Genomic DNA, 21,564 nt, shown 5'->3' on the forward strand with positions numbered 1-21,564 from the left:
GAGTTCAAATCTGGCCTCAGGTACTTACTAACTGTGTGACCCTGGGCAAGTCACTTAACCCTGTTTGTCTTACTTTCCTCATCTGTAAAAAATGAGCAGTAGAAGGAAATAGCAAAACCATTTCAGTATCTTTGCTAAGAAAGCCTCAAATGGGGTCACAAAGAGTTGGACACAACTGAATGACTAAACAACAACAAATGTATTGTAAAATACAGTGGAAAAAAGCATTGTCTCTGGAGTTAGATGATCTGTGTCCTGATCCCACCTTCGATGGCTTTGGTAAGTCATTTAATCTCTCCAGGTCTCAATTTTCTCATCTGTAAAATGAGAGGGTTGCGGTAGCTGGCCATTAAGGGTATTTCCAGCTCCAGGTCTAGGTTCCTAAGTCGCGTGTATTACAGTAAAGACTCAAAACCTCCCCAAGACAGTAACACACAAGCAGAACAGAGATTTCAAACCTTACCTATGGTCTGAAGGTGCTCCAGTGCTTTGCTTTGGTTCTTCTACTTCCCTGGGATGTAGACTAATATACTTGACTAATATACTTACTTAACATCATGTGGTTCAGGTCTTCTCCTAAGAGACTGACAACTCTTCAGGAGTCTCTCCTGTTGGCAGTCAGGTCCTCCACTCATTTCCTTAGCAAGTAACTTTCCTAGGATCTCTATAAGCCTGCTCCAGGGGCTCTTCTAAATCTAACTTGTTTGCTCTTTAGGGGTAGACACTTGGCTCCCATTCCAACTCTAGAATCTCTGTTGCAGGCTTAAAGGACCTTAAACACACACACACACACACACACACACACACACAGTTAAAGGAAGCAAATTTCTGGTGACACTAAATTGGGAAAGAATTTTCAAGGTTCCATTCTGAGCTGCAAGGTCCTGGTGGGTAAAAAGTTATGAAAATGATATTCATTACAACCCAGCTCTACTAGATGAAGTGTGTGGAGAATCGTGGAAGTGAACAGGAGGGTCAGTGAGATAACAACCAGCAGCAGGAAGGTAGAAAGGGAGCTTTTAGAATACGTGGTTTTGAGCAGTGTGAATTGCTGGAAAAACGGCAATAGTGATCAAAGTGGACTGCTGTGTGGCAATTAAAGATGGAATGATTGCTTGTGAGAAGGGACGAGGTGAATGGGGAAGTCATCTAGGAGGTGAAGTTAAAAACAGCAACAACATTGCGACAGGTCAGAGGACAGTGTGAACACAAATGGGAACATGTGGAGGCATTATCTGATTTATGGCCAACCTGATAATGAGCATACATCGTTAATAGCGCCATCTTCAAGTGAAGCTCCTTCTTGAGGTTGGGAGTTGTGATTTCAAGGATCAAACACCCAGAAACTGGTCATTGACTTTGTCCTGCTGTGTTTTCACCTTCAGCTCTTTCGAATATTTTCCTCGCATTTCCTAAGTTGAAAACTAGGGCTCTACCAACAGGAATGTACCATGTTTTTGCTGGTGGAGCAATCCTCAAAACTACCTACATCCCAGACCAGATCTGTCTTGTTACTTTTCAAGTATGACCACATTTTTTCCATTGTCAACATAATTGCTAGCCTGTGTAGGGTATATCTAAATGCCATTGTTTCTTTCTTTTTTTTTTTTTTTGGTGAAATGCAGATAATCATCAGCAGTTTTTGTTTATGCTGTTCTCTAAAAGATATTCAGCAAGGGGCCACTCTTGCCAAACTGGACTTATCTCTAGTTCCTAGTTAACTTATAACCAGACCTTTATTATTGGTAGTTTTTTTCTCTTCTATTTTTTGTTGGTTTGAGAATCATTGATCTGAAAGACATTTTTTCTTTATGCACTTGCTGCAAAATATTATTTAATGAAGCCAAGAGACCCAACTCTGCCGACCACTGAGACCAGCCTGAAGGCTTCGACAGCTTGCTGGGTTGGTTTTGAACACTCATCTAAAACCATTCCATTTCCCAGCCTTTCGTTTTATTTCTCAAAGACAGTGTACACTTGTGGTACAGTAAACTTTTAATGCTGTTAATTCAGCCATCAGTTCAGTCGTTTCTTCAGTTGCATCTGACTCTTTGTGACCCCATTTGGGGTTTTCTTGTCAAAGATACTGGAGTGGTTTGCCATTTCCTTCTCCGGCTTATTTTATGAATGAGGAAACTGAGACAAATAGGGTGAAGTGACTTGCCCAGGGTCACATGGCTAGTGAATGTCTGGATTTGAACTGGTGAAGATGAGTCTTCTTGATTCCAAGCCCAGTACTCTATGCACTATGGCACCACCTCGTTGCCCTGATACTGTTAATTAGTTTCCATTATATCAGGATAAGGTCTTGAGATCTCACTGTATCTGAGGCAAGGATAAAAGCCTCCTGGCTGGAAAGTTTTTCTTTTTAGGGATTTCACCAAAGGATGCTTAGGTGATTCAGTTTTAGCCACCCGCTTGACAGTGTAAGTTGCTATGTCTGTAAGAATGCTTTCCCTCCCTGGTGGAAGAAGTCCTAGACTACTGTGGAGGCTAGGACCACAGCCATGCTTACTTATTGTCCTTGAAAACTCAACAAGGTAAAAATTAGTAATACTTGGAAATATTTTCAGTACTATCCTTGGGCTTTAATAAGAAAGGGAATAATAAGCCCATCTAAAGTGCTAAATAGAGAGAGAGAGAGCCAAGATCGTGGAATAATAGGAAGCCACGTAGCTGAGCACCCGTTCACAAAAGTCTTCCAAATAGACCTAGAAAAGGTGCTGGTCCAAATCCTGATGGAGAAATCCAGAAAAAGTCACAATGAACCCTTTCTCTGGCCCATGTCTGCCTAGGGAGACAGACAGACAGATATACTGACACTGAGTCCAGGCAGGAACAAGTTAGTATGCAGAGAACTGTAGCACTCAGGAAGAGGCTAAACACCAGGAGATCCCATCCTGGTGCATCTGTAGGACCATGCCGAGGTGCTGTGACTTGGACAGATGCCAACAGCTGGTCTAGTTCTTGGTCACTGATCTAGGGCAGACTGAGATGGGAACCTGTGCTGAGGGGTGGCATTCTGAAGTATGGAGATCCTGAACAGTATACCAAGAAAGGAGGAAGTTCAGAAGCAAGGAGGAATGCTTTGCTTCAGACCCCAGGAGCAGAGCAGGATCTCAGTTCCAGTATGAAGCCCATCCTGAGGAAGAGTAACTAGTGCAGGGAAACCAGACCAAAAGGGAGCCTGCAGTTCTGTCATGCTGAATCAGCAAAACTTCCTAGCTGGCTGAGAGGGGCTGAATCCAGCAGCATTCTGTTGTTGCCCTGATCACAGCCCAGGTCAGGAGCTTGTAGAACTCAGATGAAGGTTAGCTATCAGACTTTGTTTTGGGGGAGCACAAGCTGTGCAGCCTGCCCCTGAGACCCTGGCATAACAGTGCTTGCTACTCCAAGTAAGTAGCTGCAGGACCAGGCCAGACCTTTCCACCTGAAATGTTACAGAGCTCAGCCCTAACATCAAGTCCAAAATCAGGAACGAAGTTGGAATAATAAGCAAGCTAACAAAAATCCATGATAAAGAGCTCTTATGATGGCAGGAAAGCCAGAAAGAAGACATACCCAGAAAAAGAAGATTACTCCAAAACATCTATAAACAAAACTTCAGAGATAAAATGCAGATTGGACACAAACTTAACTAGAATTTCTGGAACAGATGAATTAAGAGTTTAAAAAAGAGTTAAAAATGTTTTTATAACTGAAATAAGAATGCTTGAGGAAAAAATCTGAAAAAAAATTACAGCTATGGAAGAAAGAATTGGACAGAGAATTTATGGCTTGGCAGAAGAGCTAAGTTAGAATGGAGCAAATAGAAGCCAATGACACCTTGAGACAACAAGAAATTAAAATGAAGTCAAAAGGCTGAAAAATCTAAGGTGTGTCATAGCAAAAAACTGATCTGGAAAACAGATCAAGGAGAAAAAGATGAAGAATCATTGGACTTTTTAAACACTATGACCAAAAAAAAAAGAGAAAAAAGAGCCTAGACCTTATATTTCAAGAAATCTTCCAAGAAAACTGCCCAGATCTCTTAGAACTAGAGGGCAAAGAAGACATAGAAGGAATCCATTGGTTAACCTCCTGAAAGAAATCTCATAATACACTCCCCAGAATGTCATAGTTGAAATCCAGAACTTCCAGGTTAAAGGAAAAAAATCCTGCAAGCAGCCAGAAAGAATTTAAGTAGCAAAACCATCATAGTCAGGATCATACTCGATTTAGTAGCTATCATTGTAAAAGAGCAGACGACTTGGAATGTGATATTCCAGAAGGCAGAGAGTGTGGTCTTACAGTCAAGAATAACTTACCCAACAAAACTGAGTATAATGCTACAAGGGAAAAAATAGATCTTTAATGAAAGAGGACTGCTAAGCATACCTGATGAAAAGATCGGAGCAGCGGAAAAACTTCAAAGTTAAGACAGTTAAGAGAAACATACAGAAGTGCATACCCATCACGTTAAAACAAGAAAAGACTGTCACATTTCAAATGTCACACTTTTAAGGAACAGTGGAGGATGAATTATTTTGTTATCTAATTAGGTGGCAAAACATTGTGTTCACCATGAAATGACACCATATCTTTGCTAAATGAACGCAACATATATAAACATTACCAGACCAAGCACTCCTTACAATATTCTTAGCTCGCAAGAAAGCAACAGTTGGAAAAATTAGAAAACGTGAAACAGTATCTCATCATGGCAGGATTTCTTGACAAAAATAAAAAATGAAAATGAGGCCGCAACCAAAATAAGTTTCTGAGTAGCTCATTTGTTAGCCAAGCAAAAAAAACTGTTTACTGATGGTGAATTAATTAAATCATGTTTGATTGCAGTCGCTGAAGAAATGGGTCCAAAGAAAACAACCTTGTTTAAGACTGTTAGCCTTTAGGCTCAATTAAAATCATATGCTCATGGGTTGATATAATTATTTGGCACTGCCTATTTGTAGGAAAAGATATTTTCAAAAATGAAACATGTAAAATCTTATTTTATTTTTCATTTATTTATTGCTTTATTTTATTATATTTTTATTATTACAAAATCAAATTGATTTTGATGACAGGAAACAATAACTTTGAATACCAATAAAGTGATAAGAATGTTACCCCTGCCCCCTGAACAATTCTTCTCATTAGTAGACCTATGTTACCAAAAATGTATTCTATTATTATCATTACAGTTTGAATTTCATCAACAAAAAGTTTGTGGGGAAAAATAAGTCATCAGTGGCACAAGGCAATCAGAAATAGTCCCAGACAAAATTGGAAAACAGTTTCTTTTACCACCGCTTTTTCAATCTGGGACCCCGTCATGACTTGGTATTCTTATCTCTCCCCTATTCTCCCAGTCAAGGCCTGCTCCAAGAAAAGGGCAGGATTGATGTGCTAAGTGACATTAGTCTAAATCACAAACGATTACCTCTCTTAGATTTTGCTCTTTAAGATAGGATAAGGAGAGAGAGAGAGAGAGAGAGAGAGAGAGAGAGAGAGAGAGAGAGAGAGAGAGAGAGAGAGAGAGAGTGTGTGTGTGTGTGTCTGTTGGTGTTGAGGCGTCAACTTTTTGAGACCCTGGAATCAGAGTAAGGGCAGCCCTGACATTGTCTTACCTCCACCTCCATCTATAGTCTATCTCAATTCTTCCTCCTCTATAAAATGAGTGGGTTGGGGTAGATGATCCCCTTGGAGCTCCAGACTGATGATCTTCCCCTCCTCACTCTGAAGGTCAAGCCAAATCCCTGCCTTATTGAGCATTAAGTTATTTTAGCTCTTGCTCCTCTTGATTCCTTATTCAAAAACCTTCTATAGCTCCCAGTTGCCTTCAGCAATGGTTCTCAAACTTTGGGGCCTCGAGACCCCAGTAAATTCTTAAAAGTACTGAAGACTTTCCCCCTCCAAAGAGTTTTTGCTTAGCTGGGTTCTGTCAATCAACATTTACCATATTAGAAAAATTAGCATCTTAGTATTATTATGAAAAGAGTTTGACCTTGCCAAATCTCTGAAAAGTCTTGGGGACCCCCAGGGATCCCTGGACCACACTTGCAGAACTTATTGGCGCATGGAATGAAACAGAGACTCCTTCACCTAGAAGTCAAAGTGTTTCATAATATGGCACAACATACTATAGTTAAACTAGATGACTGGCCATTCTCTGAACTGCTATTACACTTTTCCATCTTCATGACTTTATTCAACCAATCATCAAGCTTTATTGAGGACTTACTTTAATGAGCTAGACACTGTGTTAGGGAACACAAAGTGAAATAGTCGCTATGCTCTCTAGTTGAGTGAAGCAACATGCACATATAGCACAGATAACAGATAGAAGGTGATTTGTGGGGGGAAGGCATTAGTAGCTGGGGAGAGGGGATCAGGAAATGTTCCAAATAGAAAGGGGCTATTCCTGGCAGAAATAAGGACACTCAGAAGATGTATGGGTTTGGGGGGAAAAGATGAATTTTGTTCAGGCATGTTGAATTGGAGTTGCTTATCCAAACTGGAATGTCTAATGGACAGTTAGTGATATAGGACTGTAGGTCAGAAGAGAGATTGGGGCTCAAAGTGTTGAACTGGGAGTCATCAGTCACAAGTTGAGGCATCTAGGTGGCACATTGGGTAGAACTGAATTTAACTCTGTACCTGCTGTGCCTTAGGGAACTGAGAGGTTTGGTTTCTTGCCCCTGGGTCACACAGCTGATATGTATCAGCAGTGGGACTTGAACCCAGGACTTCATGACTTTCATGTTGGCTTTATCCTTATACTCCATGGTATTTTTCAGGATGGGGAAAAAATTACATCTTTATCTTCACTAACCTACTGTAACTGAAATGCAGCATTTTTTTCAATTATGAATTTTTGTGTGTGTGTGTGAGCCAATTGGGGTTAAGTGACTTGCCCAGAGTCACACAGCTAGTGAGTGTTATGTGTCTGAGGCCATATTTGAACTCAGGTCCTCCTGACTACAGGGCTCGTGCTCTATCCACTGTGCCACCTAGCTGCCCCTATGAATTTTTTAAAAAAATCATGAAAAGGTGTACAGAGGTTTCACAGACTTGACAGAGATACCCATACCCATGACCCAAAAAAACATCAAGAACCTTTGTATTACATCATGATGCCTCTCTTTACAATTGATTATGGACATTTTGTGTAACATTTTTTAAGCCCCCAGAACAGGCTATGTGTGACTTTAATGAGAAACCAAAATTCTAGATTTTTATTTCAGTAGAAGGCAGCATCATATTTATATGTATGTGTATATATTATAACATAATATATAATGTTATCTATGTATCTGTCCATGTATCTACGTATGAGAGTTGCTTGTTAGACTGAGAGGTTTAGTTACTCGCCCAGGAATGTATAGACTTATTTATATGAAGTTTATTTTCTGAAGGATTTACCGTCATAAGATATGCTGATATTCTTACTCAGAAGTGATGCAGTTTAAGGAACCACTAGACGTTCTCTTGTGTGTGGTTTTTCCATGGGAGTAAAAAGTACCATTGTTCTTTTCTTTAGGAAGTAAGAGTTTTCTAAAATACTGAAGTTGTGGGTTGGTGGCACGGTTAGGGGTGGGATGGAGGAAAGAAGCAGTTTACATTGTTGTTCACTTCTTTCAGTTGTACCTGACTCTCCATGACTCCTTTTGGGGTTTTCTTGGCAAAGATACTGGATTGGTTTGCCATTTCCTTCTTCAGTTTATTTTATAGTGGAGGAAGTGAGGACACCAGGGTTATGTGACTTATCAGGGTCACATGGCTAGTAAGTGTCTGAGGCTGGATTTGAACTCAGGAAGATGAGTCTTCTGGATTCCAAGGTCAGTGCTCTATCCACTGTGCCACCTAGCTGCCCTATGCAGTTTACATGGTTTGCCAAAATTCACAGAGCCTTTCTGTGGTGAAAGGGATTATAGAAAACTTCTAGAAGGATTACTGACTGATTTTCACATCAACAGGAAGTCATGAGCAATTTCAGTCAGATGTAACTGAGAAGAGATTGCATCAAGGGATGGAGATTTCTGGTCTTTGTAGCTTTTTTTATTGGTCCTTTCCCTAATTTCTGGAAAGTTCTTCCTGGTTCTCTTTCAAGAGAATCACCTTCGATTTCCTTATTGCTTCCGTAATTTATTCTTCCCTTTATGGTCCCATGCCCTTGGTCCCACCATCCCTGCCTTTACTATGATAGCTCCCTCTCTACTCTGGTGACATTTCTGTAAAATGGATTAAGGAATGAAACAGGCTTTGTCCAACCAAAAGGCAGAAAACTTCACTGTGAGCAAAAACTGGAAGTACATGTGGGTGCACTCTGTCCCACAGGCTCAGGGAAACAAAATATGGAATTAAGATAAGGGATATATTTGGCTCCAGAGCACCAGACAAGGCTTTAGGTTTATGAAAGAAACAATAATAAAGGATTTAGCTTTCAAAGACTGTTTCAGTTCCCAAATCCTACTGAGTTCATTAAAGTTTTGATGTAGCTGCTTCAGTTTAGCTAGCCTGTTGGGTCCTTGGAAATTTCTAGAATTTAATCATATTTAATCATATTTATGAAATCCTATACAGGGAAGGTACAGGATATCTCTTATGTCTTAGGGTTCTTAAAACTTATAGGAGCTGCAAATGTTATTCTGCAGGTTTTGAGAGTGTATATGCTTTTAGTGTGGGATTGATCACTTCTACCCACATGTCTAGGCTAAATACTGGTGAGGACAAGGCACCCATCAGACAAAATCATAAAGGAGAAAAATGTTTTCTTAGGAGGACTTCCTTTCATGTGCCCTTCTCTCTGCTATTTCTTGTGGCTGTTGTGCCCTTCTGATCTCTCCTCTCCTCCATTCCCTACTCATCTTGTTACTAATTCATGGAAAGGTGAAAATCGTTATTAATGAGGTTTAATGTGTTAGGAATAGGTTTAGTCTTGTGGAAGGCACCTAGAGAATGACCTCATTCAACCCCTTCATTGTACAGATGAAGAAGCTAAGACCCAGGAAAGGTAACTGAACCCAAAGTCACAAACGGGAGTAATAAACCTAGGATTTGAACTCAGGTCTTCTGACTCCTACTTCTCTTCTCACTCCAAGAAGCTGCCAGGGGGTAATTGAATTTTAGTAGAAGAAAATACTGTTGAAATTTCAGGCACTGTTCAACAAATATTGGTAACTTCCCTCCAGAAGCTTACAATCTAGTTGTGGGAGGGGTGAGAGGACAAGACAGGACAGATATGAAAATATAAATAATGCGTAAGATGTCTTAAGGCAATAAATGATTGAATGCCAAATGAGCGTAAAATTTTGAAGCTGGAAGGAATGTTTTAAATGTTTTAAATCATCTAATCCTCATGAGGAGTAAAGTAACATGTTCAAACTCACTCATCTGTAGTTAAGGGCAAAAACCTAAACTGAAAAAGACTAAAACCTGTGCCTTCGGTCACCTAGCAGAAAACAAGATTGATTAAGAGGGTGTCCAGCACTGTGCTAAACACTGGCAGCCTGAAGCTGGTCCAGATTTCTTTATATTAGACTGTCTAATATGTGAGAACTTTAGAAATGTGCACCGTGGGTCATGCATGTTGGTAACAGGCTGGAAAGAGCATGGTGGAAGACCCAGGGAACTTAGAGTCAGAAGACCCCGTTTGGGCCCCTGCTCAGCCATCCACTCTTTGTAACCTTGGACAAGTCACTTGATGTCTTCATAGTTCTTGGCTCTGTTTACCCTCTCTTCCTCACAAAATCTCAGAGCTGGACAAACTGTGAAAGGACATCTGGTCCAACTCATATCTGAATAAGAATCCCTTCTATAACACCCCGCTCCCCCCACTCCTCAAGGGGCCAGTTAGCTTTTGCTTAAAGACCACTGTGAAGTTAACTGTCTTCCAATTCAACACCTTCCAATTTTGGCCAGCTTTAATTGTTAAGCTTATGCTTTCTCTGCTTTAGTTTTGTCATCTGTAAAATAGGGATAAAAATAGCATCTACTCCATAAGATTGTAATAAAATTTGGAAGAGATAACACGTTACACTATATAAATTTTAAAGGGCTCTATAAATACTACTATTGTTATTATTATTATTTTATGCCTTTTTTTTGTCACTTCTACTTATGGTTCTGTTTTCTAGGAGTTGTTAGAATCAATCAACCTCTGTTATATCTGTCCGATTTTCAAATCTGGAATGGACTAAAGCTGTTGACTATTGTTGCTTCTTAAGATTGGCAAAAAAGTCAATGAAAGTTAAACTTCCTTCTCTTTTTCCTGCCTTCAGAGGGTGGAGATTTACTTTCAGATTTCTCTGTATCTTTAAGTGGTTTCAATTTCCTGACATTTTTTCTTATAAAACCATGACCTGTTATGTCTCAAATACTTAAAGAAAGAAAGACTTTCAGGTGTCTATCATCCTGGTTAGATTTATCTTTTCCCCAAAAGACTCTCTGGCAATGTGGTGGAATAGAAAGAAGGTAGGATCTTTCTTCCATGGACTCTTTTTGTGACCTAATGTGATTCTAACCTGAATCTGGTTCAATGATTACCTCTCTGCAGCTAGCTCCAAAATGGAGCCTCAGTCTCTCTCCTAAATGTTAGTCTCTCATTGCTAAGTGATTACTAGACAGCTCTACCTGGAGTTTGCATGTCAAACTTAACATTCGCCAAATAGAACACGTTAGCTTTCGCTCCAAATCCATCCCTTATCCAAATTACCTTATTTATTTTTTTAAGTTTCAGTATTTTTTTGTATCAGAATTTCCCCCATTAACTTCATCTCTGACAGAGCCAGCCCATAAAACAAAACTTTTTAAAGAAAAAAAAGAAAAAAGAAGAGAAAAAAATCAGCAAAATTAATACTGCAAAAAAAAAAAAAAAGAAAAAGAAAATATTTGTAATGTTTAACACCCATGGATTTTCTACTTATGCAAGAGAGTATCTTCTCATATTGCATCTTCAGGGCTTTGCTTATTTTTTTTTTCAGCCAAAAACAAGGTTTATTAGAACATCCATCGTATTGGCCAGACTCTTAAGGAATCTAAGCATTTGTATCACTAATGCAAGCAGGCCAGATCTTAAGAATCTGAGCAGTGGCTAGATTTTCAGAATCTGAGCACCTTAATGGAGACAAGATGGACCTTATATACAGAAAGACTGTGGGAGGGATCTAGGAGTGGCCAAGTAGTTTGGGGTAATTGGAGGAGAGGTCTAAGGAAGATCTGGATGGGAGTGGCCAGTAAGCTGGAGTGAACTGAAGACCTGGAACCTGGACCATGCGGCCAAGGGAGAGTGGAGCCTAGCTAGGATTAAGGGTGGGAAGTGGCCAGGGGCAATTGGGAGGTAACAGAACAGATAGGGTGTAGCCACAATGAAAGGCCAGTTGGTAGGATTAAAGCCTCAGGTGGACGCCAGAGATTTGGCCAGGTGGGAAAGTCCAGGGATTTTCTTTTTTGGGGGTCCAGATCCCAAAGACATGGTCTTTTCCTTTCAGGGGTTCAGATCCCATCCCTATCATTCTCCCCTCAAACAAATGGTACCCAAATTCTGCTTCCTGCTGGCAAGGAGCGTAAAGTTGTCCCTGCCTTGAAGGGGGTCCCCAAAAGGTTGACTGTAACAAAGCACAGGCTGCATCCAGTGAATGATGGGGGCACATTGGCTGGTATCCACTGTTTGCTACCAATTGTAGGTGAATGACCTGTAGTCTGGAAGACACAAATCTGGTAGAAAAGACTTCGGGGCCCTGAAATAGGGAGAAGCAAAAGTGTTAAGAGTCTCATGAAAATAATTTACATTTGACCTGCAGGATAATCTGATTTTGTTACTTTTTCTAAAATTTAAGTAACACTTTTGCCCATAGAAATTTTCTACCCCTGGGTGCACTGCTTATTCTTTGTAATTTTTCATCATTCGCTTTTGATTTTTTTGTGGTTCTCGTTCTTTCCATTTTAGTTGTCGTATATATTGTTTTCTTGGTTCTGTTTATTTCACTCCAGCAGGTCATGTAGGTCTCTCCATGCTTCTCTGCATTTATCATATTTGTTGTTTCTTGCTTCACAGTAATATTTCATCACATTTATGTACCACAATTGTATAGCCATCCCCCAGCCAATGGACATCTAATCCCCTCCGGAGCCCCCCTCTCAATTCTTTGTTATTACAAACTATAATATGTAAATATTATAAATATTTATTTATAAGCATAAATAGGGCTTTCTTCTTATCAAGGACCCCTTGAGGTATAAGCCTAGTAGTAATGGAATCTCTGGGTCAAAGGGTATGGAAATTTTAATCACTTTAACAAATTTCCTTATTTCTTTTGAGGATACTGAAGTCATCCTAGTGAATCTGTTACTGACTCTTCATATTAAATTAGTTGCCAATTCCTGGTGGTTGTATTTCTTCAGCATTTCTCACCTCTTCCCCCTTCTCTCCACTTACAGGACTGCCACCCTAAGTCCAGCCTTCCTTTCATTTGAACTATTATAATAGTTGCCTAACTGGTTTCCCCATTTCCAGTTTTAACTGGGTATTCAAACTGATTTCCCTGTGGGCAGGGAATGGCTATTAAACCTAACTATGAATTCTGGGAATTATAATAGTGTTGTTTTCTTTCTATACTGGGAATCTCTTGCAGAAGAGTATGCCCAGAGGATACTGACCCAAGGTAAGCTGAGTGTGAGAATGGATTTTACAATTTCAGAGAGGGTGGTCTGAGAAAGATAAGCCCCTGAAGACCTTTCAAAGTGCAATTCTGGGTGTTGTAGGATTGGCTCAAGTGATCACAAGCCTCTGCTTATTTAAAAAATGTCTGAGTTTCACATCCAGAATGGACTGAAGCTGTTGACTGTTGTTGCTTCTTAAGATGTGCAAAAAGTCAATGAAAGCTAAACTTCCCTCTACTTTTCCCACCTTCAGAGGCTGGAGATTTATTTCCGAATTTCTCTGTAGCTTTAAGTGGTTTCAACTTCCTGATATTTTTCATACAAAACCGTGACCTGTCATATATGCTTTGTGATTCGTGTCTAGGTTATTACTTGTACACAGAGGGAGTTAAATGGAAAGAGCTGGGGAATGGCTTGTGGTACACAGTTTTAAATAAGACATATGTTTGAAACTCAAGCTAAAATATCCAGGGTTTTAGCTAACCTTGGGGGCTTTGAATTGTAATTGTGAAAGAATTTGATTTTTGCTTCCTAACTTTTGATAAATTTCCCCTTAGTGGAATTTAAACTGGATCTAAGTCTTATGTCCCTGAGGTTGGTAGACAGCGTGGACTGGTAAGAAGGAGGGGTCCTGGAGAGCCATGCTGTCTGTCCTTCTGTTTTGTCTCTGTGTACATCTGGTGGAGTAAGGGTGTTGGTAGAGGAGTAGCTCTTCCCAATAGGAGGGCAGAGATGTGGTCTGGAGGGAATTCAATCTGCCCACATTTCTAAAGTAAGGGGCTAAAAGAGTAAGTGCCTCTTTTCACTTTCCACTTAGGCATCCAAACCTTGCCAGACAGTGCTGCCTACTGTTAACAGTCTCTTCCCTTTCTAATCCACCTTCCATATAGCTACCAAAATAATCTCCCTAAGGTTTTGCCATGTCATTCCCCTAAAAGTGTTTTAGTGGCTTCTTATTGTCTCTAGGATAAAATATAAACTCTTCAGCTTGGTATGTAATACCCTCTACAGTCTGGCTTTAACCTACCTTTCTTGACTTAGTTCACATGCCTTCTCTTCACGCTCTCTCCCCAAATCAGCCTTTGTATGTTGACACAAGATATCGGTCATTCCTGAAAAATACGCCCGCTTGAAATCTGCCTCTCAGAATTCTTACATTCTTTCAAGGCTTAGGTGCTGCCTTGTCTGGAAAGCCTTTCCACAGCTTCCCTATTTTCTAGTTCTTAATCCTTCCTCCAATTAACTTGCATTTTCAAATTTTTGTACATGTTGTGTGGCCCCAAGCCGAAGGCAAGTTCCTTGAGGGCAAAAACTGTTTCATGTTAATCTTTGTAAGCTCAGTCCTTTACACATAGTATCTATCTACTTAATACTTGTTTGTTCAACTGAACTTGAATATACAAGGGTCAGGGTAAGTCGAGAAGCAACATGTTATCTCAGGTGCAGAAATACCGAGTCTCCACTCAGTTCATATCTGGAAATGCCAGTGAAACAAACACTGAATCACACTGCCCAGCACGAGCTAACAGCAACCTTTTGTAACAGACTTTTTACCTTTGAAACTTTGTGAATTGAGATGTAGAGACAAGGAAAGAAGAAACTGTATCATTGGATAGATTGCCTATTTATTTAACAGCCAATAAGTCCATGGATCAGGAGCTGGAAATAATTTTATTTTCTGCAGAAATATTATTACATAAACACAGCAACAGTAGTATTACTGTTCTTCACACCACCAAATCTGTACTAGGGCAACGTTAGCATGTGGTGAAAATTTTTGCAACCTAGGAAAATATTTTGAACCAAAGAGACTTTTAAGACTTTTTCCTCATTCCCTCCCTTTCAGTTAGAATGTAGCTCATTCCTCAACTCCATCTCTTGAAATCCCTTCTTTCCTTTAAAACTCGGCTTAAGTTGAGTTTCTTCTTCATGAAGCCTTTCCTAGTCTCCCTAACTTCTACAAACATTTAGTAAATGTTTGATGACTGACTTTCCTCCCCAAACTACATTTATTTCATTTCATGTATGTACACACACACACACACACACACACACACACGCATTCTGTATCTACTTATATATGTATGTGACTCCACTCTTGGAACCCAAGTTCCATGAGGGCAGGGACTATTTCACTTTTGTGTTTGCATCTACAATGCTTAGCCTAGTGCCTGCCCCATAGTAGGTGTTTAGTAAATGATAGTGCTAAGAGAAAATGAGAAACCAAAGAGGTCAAGGGAATTGAAGACTCATATCTGGGTCCTCCACCACAGCCCTGCTCTGATGTCTCATGGTCGTAGGGAAGTAAAAATCCTTGGTTCTCAAGGCTGTGTCAAAAGAGTTCAAACTTTGTCATGTTTTCCACCAAGCCCTGACCCCTGGGCTAGCCACTTCATCCTTTTTGCCTCAGTTTCTTCATCTGTAAAATGAGCTGGAGGAGGAAATGGCAAACCACTCCAGTATCTTTGCCAAGAAAACCCCAAATGGGGTCATGAAGAGTCAGACATGACTGAAAAAATATCTGAACAACTTTGGACTATATGTTTCTTGTCTGAGGTCCTGTCCAAATGCAGAGAAAGAGGGTCAGTACTAGGTCATTCTCAGGGTGATGAAATTTCTCACCACAGCAATTTTCTATGGTACTCTGCTAAATTATGGGGTCTCAAGCTGAGGATCAAATGAGTTAATATTTGTAAAGTGTTTAGCACATAGGTGATTAATAAATGCTTCTTCCTTTCTCCCCCTTCCCTCGAATATTAAGCAACTGTAATCTGTGTTGGTGAAGGAGAACCTACTCAGATAAAATTGATCCTTGAAGTACTGAAGTATATTTGGGTTATAATTTCTGACCAGCAGTTGAATTAAATCATATGTAAGTTTTCCAACAACAGTAATTGTTCATTAATGAGTTAAAAATTAGTATTATTGGAGGGAGTATCCCTTTGAGAAGTGAGTTACCAAAATTGGATTATATGTGCATTCTGTTGATCCCAGAAGTTCTTACCCTGGGGTCTTTGAACTTTTTTAAACAATTTGAAACTGTATTTCAAATTAATTGGTTTCCTTTGTAATCCTATGCATTTTATTTTATACATTTGCAAACCTTCTTCTGGAAGGGGTACATAGGTTTCATCAGACTGCCCAAGGAGTCCACATACAAAAAAAAGGTTAGGACTGTCTGAGCTATCACCTTAATGGTTTATCCAAAGGGTTTCATTTGGGAATCTTAGCACAATTAATAGATTTTTGAAGTATCCAAGGGAAAAAAAAATATGAGCACAATGGATCACTTTAGTATTCCTGCCTTAGTTAAGTCTTGGCCATCTTTAAACATACAAATTGAGATTTGTTGATCAATTCATGCAGGCCAGACACATCTAACACCTCCACAATTTGTGATTACTCAGAGATCAATCTTTTCCTTTTACAAGCTTCTCTCTGCAATATCTGATAGTTTCATTCTCTTTAGCAGCTGTCACCAAGAGTTGCCAATTAAATGGTGATGCTGAGGCCTAGGATTATCTGTGTTTTTCGTGTGTGTGTGTGTGTGTGTGTGTGTGTGTGTGTGTGTGTGTGTGTGTGTGTGTGTTTTCTGATTTCTTTTACCCATCAGAAACACAGACTGACCACATATTTTCCCTGTTACCCTCAGGCAGGTGACAGGACTTCAGAAAAGTCTCTGAAGCCACTTTCATGACCTGTTTGTCTTTGTGAAAGGCCCATGCAAGTGTTAATTAACCATACTTTAACGTAGTGACAATAATGAAACATCTGCATATTTACACAGAACAGAGTTTTTTGGAAGGGCCTTCTTGTTTATTACTTTATTAGCTCTGAAGAGCCTCACAGCAACTGTGTGGGAGACAGAGCTAGTATTTTTATTCTTATGCAAGTCACTTGCCCAAGGTTACACAGTGAATCAACTGAAAATTCAAGGGAGGAACCTCTGTGGGTCATAATTTCTTCTTCTGCAAAGTGAGTAGACTGGACTAGAATCAGGGGTTCTTAACCTGGGGTCCATGGACCCTCAAAGGGTTTATAAACTTGGCTGGGGAAAAATTACCTATTTGTTTTCACCAACCTCCAACTGAAATTTAGCATTTCCTTCAGTTATTTAAAAACACGATTCAGAGAAGGAGTCTATAGATTTTACCAGACTGCCAAAAAGGATTCATGACACAGAAAAAGTTTAAGAACCCCTAAGAACAACAATATTTAGACCTAGGAGAGATCTTAGAGACTTCCTAATTATTTGACCTTGAGCTAGACGTAACCTTTCTCTGCCTTAGTTTCCTCAACTGCCAAGTGGGGATAATAGTAGCACCTAACTCCCTGGTTGTTATGAAGATAAAATAAAATGACATGGGGTGTCCCAAAAGTCTTAGTGCATTTTAAAAGTTTCAGTAGACCAAAACTGCAGGAAGACTTTTGGGACACTCTCCGTTTTTGTAAATTGATCTGCAAACCTTAAAGTAATATATAAGTGCTAGCCATGATGACTTAATGATCAGGTGACTTTTCAGATCCACTTTATTCTCATGTTCTGGTGTGAAAAGTGTGCTGGATTTGAAGTCTTGTTACTTCTGTAACTTTAGGCAAGTCAGTTGATGTTGGCACCTCAGATCTGTCATTTGTAAAATGAGGGGTTCTCTGCTAGCTCCAGTTCTATGATCCTTGGTACTCCTTTCTGTCATAACTGCTCTTCATCACTTCTCCTTCACGTGGGGCATCATATCCTTACCTACAGGTGCTCAGCAGAAAGAAATGCAAATTTTGATCACTGAAACCTGGTAAGATATTTTGGGGTTTATGGGCTAGATTTTTTTCTTAAGGACCTTTCCTTAAACCAAAAGTTTTTTGGTTCTCAGACATTAGCCAACAGTAGGTCAGAGGCCAAACCCAGTTGGTCATTGTTTGGGCCCCAGATTAATTCAGATTGAATGTAATTAGAAATCATTTCTGTTTTGGGCAGAAACCCTGAAGGTCTTACCCTTCCAGATTGATTTTTATTATTATTATTTTTGACTATGTAAAGAGGCCATTATCTGCCTCATTTCATACCTAGCCTTAATCATTGAGTGGGCTCTGTCTCAGTCAAAGTGAGACCTGGGAAAGACCTTAGCTTAAAAAGGCCAAGGTCTCCCACTGCATCCAGGGCCATCTCCAGTCATCCTGATCTATAGTGAGGCTGGTGACTTTGCACAGCCTTGCCTCACTTAAAGCCAATTCACTTGCGTATCATGGCATCACCTCCCTGACGCCATGGTCGTCTTTGAGAGCAAAGGACCAAAAACAACAACAACACCACCACCACCACACTGGGACATCCTTCCATTTCACTGCACTTAGGTTTCTAGGTTACCCACACATAGGGAACATTTGCCTGGTGGCCTCTACTCTAAGGCAGCCTTTTTTGGGGTTTTCAAACTCAGGCTGACTTCAGAGTACTAACTGGGGAAATGAAGGCAGGCAGGAGTGCTGGAGAAAGCTACCACATTGAATCTGGGTCATATTAGCTGATACCTGTTTTTAAATTGGCCCATGCAGCAAAATGACCTACAAATGTAAACAATCATTCCATGTAATATTCCTGTTGTGAGTAGGTTGCAGTGTATTTGTGATGGTCTCATTCAACAAGTAGCATGACAGAAATCCTAGATGACATCTACTGTATTGCCTGGAGAAGGTGAGCTGGTCATGTGAGAGCTAGGGATAACAGGATGGTGCTACACTGATATCCCTGAAATATTAAAGGACTGTCACTCCAGAAGTCACTTTGACATACACCCTGGTGCACACCCATAACTCACTCCCCACTCCAGTCTATCCCACACTGGGTTACCAAAGTAAATTTCATAAAGTGATGGTCTGACCATGAAATAACCCTTCTATTCAGTAAACTCCAGGGGCCCCTTATTTAAATTTAAAATGCTGTTTGGAGCCCTACACATCCGGACTTCTTACTACCTTCCCAGACTTCTTAAACCTCACTCCTCCTCCCTTCCCCCAACACACTCTTGGATCCGGCCACACCGACTTATTAGTTGCTTTTCCTAATACACGCCATCCCATTTCCTAGCCTTTACACTGGGTTACACCCCCACCCCCGCCCCCGCAAGCAAACCCTGCTCCTTTCCTCCGCCTAGCTTCCCAGGCCTCCAAGACTGACCTACTTCTAGAGGTCTTTTCCAGTCTCCCCTGGCTTTTTGAAATTCTAGCAAATAGCACAGGGCCCGGCACATAGTAAATACTTGTTGATTGATTCCCAGATCCAGGGGATCCCCCTCTGTGCTCCCTGCCTTGACACCCAGGAGGCCAAGAGGGCTCTCCTCCCACCTGTTTGATTGCGCGCCCCTCCCCCCCATCCTGCAGTCCCAAGCGGGCTAGGCGGGCAGGTGCACTCTCGCCTTACCCCACTTTCAGCTTCGGGTAGCCCAGGTACCTGGGCAGGGGGAGCCCGCAGGGCCCGAGGCGAGGAGGTGGAGGTGTTAGAGGGGGAGGAGGAGGAGTGAGAGAAGGCGGAGGAAGGGAAGAGGTAGCGCGGGGAGGAGTTTGCTAACTTTCAGTTTAAGGGCATTGTGGGAAGCAGTTATGGTCTGAGAAGGCTTCACCTGTCACCTCGGCAGCCCACGGCTCCGGGAGGGGCGGTGGCTGTCGGCTCGTCCCGCTTCTGGCCCGCCCTGTCCGGCAGTTCCGCCGGCCGAGCCCGGCAGGGAGGTGGGCGGCTTGGCTCCTGCCAACATGGTAAGTGACCCGGCGGCGCTGCCGGAGGGAAGGAAGAGACGGGAGGAGTGGAGCGGGGCGCAGCGGGGAGAGTTGCCTTCCTCCCCGGCACCTGCTGCGTGCAGCCCGTGCAGAGCGAGCGCAGCACGGGGAGGCGCTTCCACGCGAGCGCGAGCCCCAGCCCCGGGCCCCAGCCCCGGGTCCCAGCTCCGCGCTCCGTGCGGCGCACCTGCCCGGGACACCGGGGACGCCGGCGCCGGGAGGCAACTTGCGCTCCTGGAGTCCCTGGTCAGGGAGGCAGGCGCTTGCGTATGCTTCCCCAGGGCCGCCTCCCAGGGAGATCAGCCCCAGACGGGAGGTCCGGGGACTTGGCCAGAGTGCAAAAGTTGTGGACTCCTCCGGGAGAGTATTGAAAGTGGTAGGAAGGAGCCCAGAGAGTAAAGCAAAGAACACTGGCTCTGCAGTCCGCGAATCTGGGTTCAAATTGTGCCTCTAATCTTTACTATCTTTGTGACGCCCAACTTACCTGGACGGAATTTCTATATCTGTAAAATGAAAGTTGGACTGAATAAAGTTGGACTGAATGGGTTCTGAGATTCCTTCCAGCTCTGGTTCTAGGGTCTTACGCCTATGGAAAGATGAATTTGAGTGGGATGGCCAGCGTGGCAACAGACAAACTTTCTCCATCATTGAGTAAGTTTCCTGGAGAGCTGGTGAAAGTAGAGGGCTATAGGAAGCCTGTTGAATTAAAATAGGCTAAGGCGAGTTCTGCAGGTAGAGAGTATGGAAAGAATGTAAAGGGCCTTCGGATTCTGCCACAGAAATAACTTTGACTCCTGGGAAGAAAGATTTATCTGCCCAAAGGAAAATCACTTTCTGGCGGAAGGCTCCATTACTTCTAGTGTCCTCTCTGCTTTCTGAATTATACGAAATTCGGGGTGGAGGGTCGATTTTGCTTTGCCTCCTGGGTTTTGGGTATAAATAATGAAGCAGTTTTTTCCGGCCTTGCTTAAATTTCCTTTGGAATTCATGGTGGGGCTTTCAGCCCCCTATCTGTTCCTTCGCTGAATTAAGAGCCCTGCTTTGAATTTTTGAATGTGCTGTGCTGGGAATCTTTAATGAGTTTATGCTGATTACGGTTGTTAGAAAAAGGAATCTGCATCACTGAAGACAGTTGTCTTCTTACTTGATGGAGGTTTGATTAAGGGAGGCTAAAAGAGGCTCACTGCTACTGTGGATAGATCGTTGAGTCTGGAGTATGGAAGACCTGAGTTCATTTATGACCTCAGATATGTAATAGCTCTGTGACCCTGGGCAAGTCACTTAACCTCTGTTTGTCTCCATCTACTGGAGAAAGAAATGGTAAACCACTCCAGTATCTTTGCCAAGAAAACCCCATGCCTAATATTGGCATGCTGTGGTCCACAAAGATTTGGACACAACTGAACAAAAACAAAAGAACTAGGCCAAAAACTGCCAGAGAAAGTCACCTGTTGCCAAACAGGTCCTTCAGTTCTGGAGAGACTGCCCTAGTGGGCTAATGCTTTTTTATTCTCCTATTCTTCTTGCTAGTCTGCTACTGACTCAAGATTTCTCGGTTCTATCCCCTTCCTTTTCTCTGTCATTTGGAGAATGTCAAGGTTAATTACTGTTTCCTATGTATAGTTTAGTGTTTTTAAACAGAAGTTTGGTCATTTGACAATCATCATGAACCCAGATTTCTAATGGCACAAATAGCTTTTAGACTTGAGTTATGTGTATCTGGGTTCTACAGATTGGAGCAAGTTTGAAGCAAGCTTAGGGGTTTCTCTTGTTTTCAATGATAGGCTTTATTTGGAGAGTAATTTAACACTAGTTCTGGGCCTTCCTGCCAAGCACTTCAAGACCTCCTGTAGATTTGCTTTTGATAGGTTATTGAGGTGAAAGAAATCTTAGGGGCCATCTAGTTCCTCATTTTACAGGTGGGGAAACTGAAGTTTACTGAGATTTGAATGGTTTGCCCAAGGTCATAAAGGTGATAAGTAGCAGAGCAGAAATTTGCACTCAAGCCTTCTGATTCCAAATACAGGACTCTCTTCACTCTACCATACTTTCTCCTAAAGAACATACAAGGTTTGGAGACCAAGGTTTGAGCAACAATTTCTTTGTTGTTGTTGTTCAGGTATGTCCAACTTTTTGTGACTCCACTTGGGGTTTTCT

The 21,564-nt window shown here is 41.5% G+C and overlaps 1 protein-coding gene across 4 annotated transcripts in view; it reads left to right on the forward strand.

Annotated features, from left to right (window-relative positions):
* The window catches only part of AP1S3 (adaptor related protein complex 1 subunit sigma 3), a 99,929-nt gene that overhangs the window by 2,715 nt on the left and 75,650 nt on the right, over positions 1-21,564 (forward strand). The window contains exon 1 of one of the 4 annotated variants that reach the window (XR_002327643.2): positions 12,601-12,644. The exons of 1 other annotated variant lie outside the window; for it this stretch is intronic. Coding sequence is in view for 1 of the 3 variants with exons in the window: in XM_021002889.2 (XP_020858548.1) it covers positions 19,384-19,386 (3 nt within the window). In the remaining 2 variants the exon portion in view is untranslated. Of the gene's footprint in view, positions 1-12,600; positions 12,645-19,173; positions 19,387-21,564 lie in introns of those variants that run through there. 2 more of the 4 variants (XR_002327642.2, XM_021002889.2) reach the window with 2 other exon arrangements.

The sequence above is a fragment of the Phascolarctos cinereus genome, unplaced genomic scaffold (assembly GCF_003287225.1).
Source record: "Phascolarctos cinereus isolate Bilbo 61053 unplaced genomic scaffold, phaCin_HiC Scaffold_7;HRSCAF=346, whole genome shotgun sequence".
NCBI lineage: Eukaryota > Metazoa > Chordata > Mammalia > Diprotodontia > Phascolarctidae > Phascolarctos > Phascolarctos cinereus.